General features: G+C 42.6%; 1 protein-coding gene across 1 annotated transcript; it reads right to left on the bottom strand.

Annotated features, from left to right (window-relative positions):
* Nucleotides 1-1145: 1145 nt before the first annotated feature.
* Nucleotides 1146-4336, bottom strand: CTLA4 (cytotoxic T-lymphocyte associated protein 4; the record flags this gene model as incomplete). Its single annotated transcript, XM_084264535.1, has 4 exons — nucleotides 1146-1244; nucleotides 2170-2279; nucleotides 2772-3125; nucleotides 4279-4336. 4 exons carry the CDS (start codon nucleotides 4334-4336, stop codon nucleotides 1146-1148), a joined length of 621 nt encoding a protein of 206 aa, XP_084120661.1.
* Nucleotides 4337-12279: the final 7943 nt, after the last annotated feature.

Genomic DNA, 12279 nt, shown 5'->3' on the forward strand with positions numbered 1-12279 from the left:
TACCTTCTGCAAGTAACTTTGCTGGAAGTGAAAAGCTGCTGGTGGAATCTCTGAACCACATCACAGCAGCTCTAACCAGACAAATAGAAAACTTCACGGATTTTAATGGTGGCCCCCTGGGGAGGGGAGCTGAGAAAGTAAGTGTTGGCATGAGCACAGAGGCTTTCTCAGAAGGACAAAACACAGGGTCAGAGGGGAAAGGTTCATCTTGCCATCATTGCTTTCTAACATGTAGCCACTTCCTGTTTCTTCTGAGAACAGTGAATAAGAAATGAACTTGAATTTGGGCAAAGCTTCAAGGTTTTTATTGAATCGTACATAACTAATTAACAAGATTATACATTGTTGGTATTTTCATGGAAAACAGACTCAGTTAAACACAGCAACATACTTCTGACTTTTGGGTAGATGCTAATTTAGCATTTGTAAAATGTAAGGCCCCAGCAGAGCTGAACATCCTCCCAGCAGCAGCCTAAGAGGGGTCCTGCTGGGCAGCCTTTCTCTCACACCGAGCTGTCAGCACTGGCTCAGATATCAATGTTAAATCCAGCATGGCACTGGTGGGACACAATGCCAGTGAGAGGAGGTGGGATCGGACTTTCAGAGCAGCAGCGTCTTCAGTGCCAGCCTATGGTGATGCCTCTGTGGAAGCATCGAGCACTAATGCCGGGAACGGGACCAATAAATAGCGATGCAGGGAAACAAGTCAACATTCCGTAGTACATTAGTGTGCTCTTCTGCCTCTGCCTCCTAGACCTACATGATTAGCCTTGCAATGACACACGAGCCTCTGTTGTAATAGTGTTTGGATTTCAGTTGATCAGTAGACATGGTGAAATTTGACAGCAAGATGCAACAGCAATAGCTCTTAATGCTATACATATATGTATGTATATATATATATTACATATTGGTACAATACAACTCAAAGAATTAATGGCCTAAAGTAGCCATTTTTAAGTGGCAGGGTTAACCTTGAAATATTAATGCATAAACTATTTATTCTCCTCTAAACCATACAAGTTACAAAGAATATTCTCTCTCCTTGCCATACGCCTTTGCAATAAGACAATTTTATTTCTTTAACTTAAGTGAATTAGCAGGCTCTCCATCCCAGCTAGGAAATGGTTTTCTTTTTCCTTGTTTCAGTTAACAGTGATGTGGAATGGAATCACTTTTTTCTCTAGCTTTTCAGAAGGCATTTTCACATATACACCAGTAGTGAGACATCGTCTTCTCTTTATCTATAAAATATGGGAAGACAGTAAATGAAAAGTGATCACAGCATTATCACTGAGCAGCACATTTTAAAGAAAAGTGATGGATGTTGTTCTGCCTTTACTAAGCAGAAGGTATTCTAAGCACCTTTCCCTGCCACTCCTCTTTTTAGAGGATCTGTTGAGGTCACTTGAGGGAGAATCAGGAGTTACAGGGCGCATTTAGCAAAAAAATGGAGTCCTGCCATTCATTTAGCCCTTTGAAGGTGCTCCTGCTGCAGAGTTCAATGTTGGTTCAAAACTAGGAGTATTCACACAGGACTGTTTCATTTAGCTTCTAGGGACCAGGGTGGATTGAAAAATATGGGACAAGGAGACTGTTTGGTTTTAAGCTTTGGCATCAGGTTTATTTCTAACAGACTTACTCCAGAGCCCATGAGGCTCCCAGACTTATATTTTACATGTCTTTGTGCAGACATTTCTAGCTGTGAAGTTAAAATCCTCTAAGTTACAATTCCACTCCATCACAAGGGGAAGCCCCTTTAAATTTGCTTTGCACAGAGGTGAATAGTGAGAAAACATCAAATCCTGGGATTTTGTATGTATCAGTTGTGAAATCAGAGTGCACATGGAGACTGTTGCCTTTGATCTCAGAAGCATCCAGGTCTCCTAGCTTTTGCAAGCATCCAAACCTAAGTCACAGGCCAGTTCAGCTGATGTAAGCTGACTGCTTTCTGGTACTGTGGCAACAGAAATGTGCTATAAACAAATTTAAATGTCAGCCCCACCAAGTTCTCCTATTTTGTGTAATTGTAACAGCATTGCACTGGTAAAAAGGAGCATCCCAGTGTGTTTGTTCCCACTGTACTCCCCTGTTCTCATTTCTTTCTCCTTGTCCTCATCACACAAAGGGGGTTTATTAGCAGGATAGGGCTGAGTTGATGAAACTTACCGCTTTGCCCACAAGAATGCCTGAGGTGATCATGCTGTAAAGAAAAAATCCTGAGGCAGTAGCTCCTAACACCCAGAGATAGATGGCAGCGTCTGGGCAAGGTTCTGGATCTAAAATATATGATATCACACAAGTTATGTCACAAATGAGCCTCATAAGGAGCCCCTAGAAGCCAGTAATTCATCTTCCATGCTGCTTTTCCCTAGCATGTGCTATCCCAGAATACTACCAGGACTGAGCTCTGACTGCCTGCCCACTCAGCCTCCAGTGGAAATGGGCTTTATCTGTGGAAGGGCATACACCTTGCTCTCCACTGTTTCTGCACTTACGTATCTAACTGCCTAGACATACTTGTACACTATATGGTATTGTTTATGCTGTCAAACATCCATACATTGCTAAATACATTGCATGGCTATGACTATGCTTGCTTTAGTTATGTGCAGGGACACCTGAAAGGAATAAGAGCTAATCATGATTCTTGGAGCTTGAACCAATGTTCAACCTCACTTCTTCCAAACAGATCTTTGAAGACCTTTGAAATATAACAGCAAATCCCTTAAACTGGGAATATGATAGTACTGTAAAGTTGCTTGGCTTACCAATGACATAGAGATGCGTCCCATTTCCCTTGTTCATAAAATAAGGTGGGGGGTACATCCGCTCCATTTTGCAGATGTAAAGACCAGTATCATTAGCTTGCAGGCCAGTGAGGGTGAGGGTCACATTGTTTCGGCTGGGGCTAACACGGCACTGAATGACCTCTTCCTCCACACTGAACATTTTAAACTCTGATGTATAGGTTGAAGCACAGATTTCAGTGTACCGGTTACCCGTCTGCTTCAGCAGAGTCACTCGAATCTCCTTTGCATTCCCAATGTGCTTGTATTTACACACCAAGCTGGCCACTCCTTGCCTGTTGGCCAGCACCATTGCTGGCTGTGACACCTCCATTACTGTAAAGAGATAAAGAGCATAATGGTAAGCAAACTGTCAAGGAATGATCTGCAGTCATGTACTTGATATGTACACAACAGGAAGGGAGTCCTACCACCTCCTATTTTCCATGGGTAATTCCTAAATATGCTGCTAAATCCTTCCAAAAAAATCTCCAAGACCAAAATTCACATAGGCACTGCATTAATATACTTTAAAAAGCTCAAGAAGTGCTTTGATTACTGAAGATGATATAAATGTCAGCAATTACTTGTTGCTTAAATAGTAGGTAATTTGGCCCACTTACTGGAGCAATGATCTGCATGCTACAGTTGCCCTCACCCCAAAATTTTCAGTATACATGAGAAAGATAAAGGATAGACTTCAGATAGTAAAGTTGAAGTTAGGTATTTAAACCACAATTTCTTCCTGGTAGAAATAAGTTTGTTCACATCTAGAAACAAGCAGGTTGACATCCTGTATGGAACATGGAACAGAACTGTGAGTGTGACAGTAAAACTGAATGGAAAACCTATGCATGTTTTTGTTTCTCATCTCTTCTGCTCCTCATTTTTAACCTGCTATTCCCAAGCCACAATACAGCAACACACAGCAAAGCCTGATAAACATACTGCAAAAAATCACAAATCTTGAAGGAAAACTAGTGTGTCATGTACATCCCCACTGGCTGTTTTTTACAACTTCTGTACTCTACCCTGCTACAGAATGGGAAGACACTAACTTATGCTTTAATACACTCTAATGAAGACTCAATGTTATTTGTTCATTTCACTTTCTATCAGTCCATTTTGGGGCAGGGCTTATCTTCTTCAGTGAAGAATATGGGCTGAAGAGGAGTAGAATTTCTCCATCCATTCAAACATCTATATCCATATTATCAGCTGCCAACATCTCCACTCACAGGGCCTGGTTTTTCAAAATATTTCTTCCTTCTTGAGCTACTCTGAATCCAGCCTCTCTACAGATGCTACTGCTCTAAAGTATGTGTCTGGTTCTCCAGACACCTTGTGGTTGCCCGAGACCTTGTTCCCAGACCCCCCTATGGAGGGCTCCTGGGTCATCTCCCTCTCCCTGTTGTACCCAGTCCATCTGCAAAGATGTGAAACCGAGATGTAGACACCCCCAGCTACATTGCCTCCTTCATCTACCCACCTTTGGCAGTGCCAGTGGCTGTGCAGAGAAGGCCCGCGGTGACCAGTATCAAGAGCATTCCTGCGCTGGGACAGATGCTGAAGGGGCTGAAGGTGGCTGATGCCTTCAGACCTTAAGACAAACTGGAAGTCTCAGGCCTGGAAAAAAGGCAACACCTTTCAGGATACTGAATCTTCGAAATGTTTGAACCCACACAGAGTCAGTGTGTATATATATAGCTTTGATCCCAGATGCTGTACCTGAAAGTAATATGAAGCTTTGTTTTGGTTTTACGAGAAAGGAAGTAGTGGGTTTGATTAGTACGTGCACAGTTAACCTCAAACAGCATGAACAAAAACAACTATTCAGCAGATGGAAAATATATTCAACCTGAAACTGCCATCCATTCTGCTTTAAGAATTGGGGGAGGAAAGATAATCGTCCAATAGAGCAGTTCAGGCCCTTTGGTGCTGCCAGCTTGCACAATGACAACACCTAATATTTTAGCAATCATCAGGTATTTCCTGCTAGGACAACGCACAGAGAACTATACTCCTGCCTAATGTGGCTCAGCAAATCAGTGCAAGTTAGCTTTTTTATGGAGGACTTCCCTCCGCCCCCAATTACTTTGCTTGCTTTAATGTTAGTGCTTTTGATGTTTTATAATTGCTGCCCCCTTCAAAATACTGATTACACTTGCAATGACTTCATCTTTTCATATCAGCAATGCGATTTGCATCATAACCTAGCTTCTTTAGGCTCTCTGGTTTCCAAGAACAAATTATCCATCTAGGTTTATAGCTAATGACTTCCAAATCTATATAGTACTTTCCCTACCCATGGATTTTGCTACCTAAGCACCCTGAGATCAGCAGATGAAAAACACTGCAGGAGTTTTGATTATTGCTATCTCTGCATAGAGCACCTGCGTCATTTCAAATCTCAGTGAAACAATTTTCACCCACTGGCCTTTCAAAAGTCATGTAAAGTCTGAAAATCATTTTCCTGGTTTATATGATAGACTGTCAGATCCATGAATCATTGCCTAAAGAATTCATAAAATGAAGTTACACTTCAGTTACACTGAAGGTCATAATTCTTTTTTTTCCCCCACTTTGAGAAGTTTTTCTAGAAGGTTCTTCTTCATTTATATATGTAGATCTAGTAGATTGCAAAGACCTACTTTTGGACTGTGACCTAGAAAAGCTAACAGCATTAGTTCTGAAACAGTATCCTGCCCAGTCCAAAGACATGGGATAAATATTTGATCTTGAAATCACATAAACACCTAATGATATAAATAAAATTACTCTTTCCATACTTAGGTGATTAAAAAATTGTTTGCAATGGCACATGCATAGTCAGTTTGATCTTAACCAGCATTCAAAACAGAACTGATGATAAATAAAATAGTTATGGGAAGATGAAAAACTGCATACTAATAATGAGTTAGGTCCATATTGTATTGCTGGTTGGAAAAGCTTAGATCAATTTTAATATTAAACATTAGTGTTAAATAAAGGGTATTCTGTACCAGGATGTCCCGGTGAGATTTATGGCAGGGAATTATCAGGTTATGCCTGACATTTTCATACTCAGAGTAGTAACCAGATTACCTGCCCTATGTGTCTTTTGGGCTTGTGTTTCAATTAGAGTTAAACAAATGATGCATTTGAGCCTCATCAACCATAATGTCATCTCCTGATGACTGAGACTACAAATTGATGGTGCAGTTGATCACTAAACACTTGCAAAGGATTGTCATATAAAACTTAGAGCTCCCTGTCCCAGATATCCTCAGTATCATAGATGGCTAGAGTGAGAAGTAGCACTCTGGTGCTCCTCTCTCTGGCAATTGAGACTGCTCTGGTAACCTTGTGTTTCCAGGGGTACTCATCTTGTTTCCTGGATGGTTTATCCTCAGGGTGCCTTTTCACCATTGACCACTTTTTACCCTTGTTCCTCCTTAAAACCCTCTGTTGCAATGAATGTTTTCCTAAGTCAGGCACAATATGTCTCCCTGTGGAGTCTGTTGAAGTTGTCTTTGTCTTCACAGCCAGGGCAGCCTGAGGTGAGCCCAGAGTATCCTTCCAATGGATAGGGATCACTTTGCTAAGATGCCTTCTAATCCTTGTTGATCAGACTTTGGATGTTGGAACATACGCACATAGCAAATGGATGATGAAGTACAATAGAGATCTTGTTCCAAATAAGATCTCTCCTTCTCTCCTTTCCAGATCAGTCACAGCATGGAACAAGGTATTGGTAACTGAACGAGTTCCCCCTCTAAATAAGATCCACAAGAATTACTGGGGACAACTTTTCTCCTTGCTGTGCCCCTCTTCTAACTACTCTTCAGCTGACAAAGGAGGCTCTGGACTTCTGCTTGGTCTACCTTTCCTGTACATCACAGCCATGCTTTGTGAGCTACAGCCATAGGACCTATCTTACCTAGTTGCTGCCCCTTCTTGTCTGTGTAGTTGGATATCTTCCTACCCTGACTTCCTCATCTTGAGAACTTTTTTCTTCCATCCTTTCCCCATAACTGCAATCTGACACATGGCCTAGGGCAAGGGAATGGGTAGAAGATGATATTCCTCTGGCTGTCTCCAACAGCCTGTGCTTTGTACTTGCAATGTCCAGAAGCTCAGTGTAGATAAATCTTTATGCACATACTTGTAGTACACTTTGTTTTTACAGGTGATATTAATTCCCAGGTCAGAAGAAAGCTTTATACTCTACATATGCTACCACAGCAAAGTGTCAGAGCAGGGGAGGGGACTCAGGGCCTGCAGAGCCTTACACTGAAGCAGCAGCCTAGGAGTGGTTCGGGTCTCGTGGCCTCTTTGAACTTAGCTCAAAGAGGGAGACGTAATTTACACCGAACACTGGACTACACTACTGTGATTACTCAGATTGCTAGTAAGTTAAATAACTAGGTTTCTCATGTAAGTTTCTTTCTCATTTGGGGTTAGCTGCTCACATTTTAGTGACTTGAATTGCTTTTCTTCATTGAATGCTTGTTGGGGCACACCTTCCTGCTGACATCCTGTTAGAATTCCCATTGCAAAATGTTATTTTTCACAAAATTATTTTCACACTTCAAACCCTGTCTCGTGCTGCTCGTGTTTTTTTCTTCTGTGACAGGAACTCGCTTGGTGAATTGCTTGAGATGTAATGGGGAGAAGAGAAGCTTAGAATTTGCATAAGTATCTGGTTTCAGGATATTTTGTTAAACTCAGAATGTGAGATCATGTCTTATTATGTTAAACAGTTCACGTTTTTATCATGTTAGTTTGCCACAAACCTATTGGGGTTTTGAAATGCACTGTCATTTGAAAAAAAAAAAATCCAGACCTCTGAGTTGTATGGCTGAAGAAAAAGTCTTTTTCTACAAAACAATAGGTAGAGAGAAAAGGAAATAACACAGTGACTGGAAAAATATTGTTTCATTACCATTAAAGGACTAAAATCTGATTAGTGTAAGTAAAGGCCTAGATATGACCAAGTTTGGTGGATTGGTCTTTGTTCCTGAACCACAATTCACATCATGATTTTTAAGTCTCTCAGAAATGTGGCCTCTCTGACAGCTTCTAACCTGGTTTTGCAAATGCTGCTCTCTAGTCCTGAGCCTGAGCCCTCAGCCCAGCCTCAGCAGAGGTGAAGACAGCACTAGCTGAGGAATTCCCTTTCTGTTGCTTCTCAGGGCACACAGGGTTAGTCCTCTTGTGCACTTCTGCTGACCAGTGGATTGTCCAGAAGCATTTGAGGTGTGAGTGGATGAGTGAGCATCCACTCCTTTCGTGCTGCAATTGTTGTTAGCTCTTTTTTAGAGACCAGGCTTTGTGTCCTCTACTGTAAAGTTAATTACATCCAACAGGCTTGCTTGAAATTCAGGGCATCTACAGTTATCTAACACAGAGGGAAAATTGCCTCCCAACTATTGCTAACAATTCTGTTAGCTTTGAAGCTTTGCACTGTACCCCTTACCTGGTTGGGTTTGCTGCACATTATTTGTAACAGCCCACACATGGCCCAGTAGCAACCAGGACCCCTGCCCATGTGACCACATTGTCCCTTCCTCAGGCCCCATGGAGCCTGCAGTCAAAATGTAAGAGCTGAGACTGTGGGGAAAGAGATACAGACAGAAGTAAGGGGAAATAAAGAGGCAGGACTGAGAAGCAACACAGGCAAAAGATCTTCACACACCAGCTTCCTTACTCTTCTCCAGTTTCCTGTAAGGGATTGTGGCAAGGGTGAGATGATAAGTGGAATTTGAACACAGACCCTGAAGTATCTTGGCAGCTGTTTAAGGACTCAGCTTTAAGGAAGAAACTTTCCAAAGCAGAACACCACAAATCTCTTGTTAGTAGGCCAATCGCTTGGGAGTGAATGCAGTATAAAGCAGGCACCTTCATCCTAGAATGAACCCTAAAAGCCAGTCTGTTCATGAATAAGCAAAAAAGCAGCAAAGAGCCTGTGATGACCTGCACCTGTGGCAACATGGAGAAATACTGGAGAAAGGTTTTACTTCTGCTTCCCTTTATTTCTTAAAGCATTGCAGAAAGGCAAAACAGCCAAAGGTAGCTGTATGTCTGATAGTCTCTGGCTCTGACAGTACAGTAGCTGCATTTAATGAGAAACACAAGAATAAAATATGATAAAGCTTTTCTGAAGACATGTGAGCAGTCCTGTTCTCAAAAATGAGATGCATAAGAAATATTTTTCAAGGATACAGACAAGGAGCACCATTCATGTTCATAATTCAGTACATAGCTTGAGAGCCTATCTCCAGTTTCACGGGGTTCATTAAGTCCCTGGGTTTTGTGGCAAGGTTTTTGTAGCGGGACAGTGGTGGGGTCCAGGGGTGGTTTCTGTGAGAAGCTGCTAGAAGCTTCCCCTGTGTCCAACAGAGCCAATGCCAGCTGGCTCCAACATGGACCATCTGCTGGCCAAGGTTGAGCCCATCAGCGACAGTATTGCACCTCTGGGATAACATAGTTATGAAGGGGGAAGAAACTACCAAGATTAATTGCAGCCAGAGAAAGAGTGAGAATATATGAGAGGAACAACCCTGCAGACACCAAGGTCAGTGCAGAAGGAGGGCAAGGAGGTGCTCCCACAGCCCATGCAGGAGACCACAGTGAGGCAGGCTGTCCCCCTGGACAGTCTGATCCAGAAGGTCTGCATCCCATGGAAAAGACTCACACTGGAGCAGTTTATGCAGAACTGCAGCCTGTGGGAAGGACTCTCATTGGAGAAGTTTGTGGAGGACTGCCTCCTGTGGGAAGGACCCCACACTGGAACAGGAGAAGAGTGTGAGGAGTCATACCCTTGAGGAGGAAGGAGCACAGAAACAATGGCTGATGAACTGACCACAACTCCCATTTCCCATCCCCCCATGCCACTGAGGAAGGTGAAGATTGAGAACTTGGGAGAAAAGTTAAGCCCAGCAAGAAGGGAGGGGTGGTGGGAAGGTGTTTTAAGATTTGGGTTTAATTTCTTATTACCATACTCTGATTGGATTGATATGAAATTAAAATAGTTTCCCCAAGTCAAGTCTGTTTTGCCCATGACTGTAGTTGGTGAGTGATCTCTTCCTGTCTTCTCATTGTACTTTCTTCCCCCATCCATCTGAGGAGGGGAATGATAGAGCAGCTATGGTGGGCATGTGGCATCCAGCCACTGTCAAACCACCACATCTTAAAAAAAATGAAATGATGACATCTCAAACTACAAGACAAAACCAGAATTGAACCTTTATATTATAATTTATAACACAAAGGACTCAAAAGAAGTTTACATGAAGCTCAGTGGTCATACAGAGAATCCAAAAGACAGGAGGCCTGACAAGGAAAGGCACTTCTCTAAGCTCACAGTGGGACGTTCATCCGAGGGATGGCACAGAGCACATTCTAAAGCACCTCTTTGAGTTGATGACAAGTGGGTAATGAAAATCAGCTTTGTTCTCCAAAGCCTGGAGGCCATTTCTGAAGAGTGAATGAGATCTGATAGTTAGAATGGGATGGGTTGGAAAATGAAATTAAATCAAATCAAATTAAATTACACGAAGGTAGGAAACTTAGTAATTTAGCAGAAGGAGGAAGCCAGCAGACAGGCACAAAGTGCAAGGTGCTGGAACTGGCAGATTCACAGTAACATTTAGAATACACAGCAGTGAGCTGAAGTTTGTCAAGGCCAGAGAAGAGAATGTTTCAGCACCGGAACCACATCCACACTCGGTCTGAGTTGCCTGTGCGAGGCCTGGATCTCAGAACTACGGCACAGGTAGCTGCCTTTTCCTGGGGCACACTGAGTTTGGGAACAGACCCCACAAGCCTTGGACATCTTAAGGGAACAGTTCCTATGTAGAATCTCAGAGGGCTCCTGATGAGATGGAGATAGGGAAGTGAGAATGCTGAAGGGGAGAGGATGTTTTGGGCAGAAATAGGAATGACTGGATCAGTGAAGGCTGTAGGTAGCGTTTCAATGCTTTCAGATGTCACTGTTAGGCTGTGAATGAAGCACATTTCTAAACCTGCCCAAAGCCAGTTACAAATTACAAAACATTTTAGTAAAGACTGGATAGTGTACCACCTGCACCATCCCCGTCAATAATGCTCTTTAAAATTTGCATGAGAGAGCAAGGTGGTATGGAAACATAGCACTGAGGACGGGAACATCTTCAGAAACCCTCCTTGCTAAAATCTTGCCTCACTTTTCTGCTTCCCACACCTTCTCCTTGCCTCTTTCCCTCTTCCCTGGCATTTTTAGCTACCAAAACTATAGAATGAATAGTGCCTTTATTATGGGTTGTTTTTTTCAGAGCTTGTCAAGAGAATCTATTTGTGTGAATTTTGCCCAAGATCTGTGGGGTTGATGCCTTGATTTATGGAAGTGATATGCTTGATCTTTTTGCCTTCAGTCTGTGGACCACCACACGTTACTGAAAGTTTACAGTGATGTGTCCAAGGATTGTGAATTTGCATTAGACTATGTGCTAAATCATAGGCTGGAGGCTCTGGAAAACAAAGATATAGAATTTCTGGCAGAGGATTGTAGAATAAATAGCAATTGGACAAAATTTTTCACCCTATAACCCAGACCTCTCTGTAAATGGGGTGCTGCAGCCAAGCTCTGGGTTCGTGGCTGCCATCATGTGAGTCAGCAAATTAAAAAGAGGTCCTATGCCTTCCAAAAATGTATCAGCTGCAGGATTTGTTGTTCAACCCACTCCTCACCACAGAATCTGATCTCATGTACAAAGCCTTACCCTTGTACTAGTGGTAACTCAAACTCCTTTGTCTTCCCCAGTTTGCAAAATACTTGAAACCGCATTTCTAGGACTTAGTAATTCCCCTTTCCCGAAGTCCCTGCCAGGGCTCAGTATGAAAACAAAACCCTGACATGTCAGAGAGGCCAGATGTGCAAGGAAGGGCTGAGTCGTTCATTAGCCAAAGTGATAGTTTAAAAAAGCTGACAGGCTGCTACCTTTCTGTTCAGAAGCTCTTTCTTACTATACCTGACAGATAGTACCACTTCCTACAAGCTTTATCTTTCTCATATTCCTAGACAATCATATCGATAGCAGCTCTAAGAATATTGACTCGAATGTGCCAGTGTGGCCAGCTTGCTCTCCTGGTTATTTGAGTTGAGCACTAATTAGTGCCTGCTGTAATGCCTCTGACGGGGGTGAGCATCACACTAACGTGCCTGTTCACTGCTCCAGCTGCCTCCTCCCACTATCATCATCTGCAAATCCAGCATCTGAAAGAATTCTTACTGCTTTGGCCACAGGGATAATGGACACTAGGACTAGGTAGTGGGCAGTTTGGCTGGCCTAGGGTTGAAGGGGAGAATTAAGCAGGTTTGCGAATGTCTTTCTAGGGGAGAGAGAGTTTATGAAACAGGGCTGCAAAATCAGTAAGAGGGGATAAAAAGATAGATGGGCTTGTGGGTAACACACTGCTTGGGGAATTTTTATTTTAGATGGCAGTGAGATTATATCTGGTACATACAAAG

The sequence above is a fragment of the Gallinula chloropus genome, assembly GCF_964237585.1.
Source record: "Gallinula chloropus genome assembly, chromosome: 5".
Classification (NCBI taxonomy): Eukaryota; Metazoa; Chordata; class Aves; order Gruiformes; family Rallidae; genus Gallinula; species Gallinula chloropus.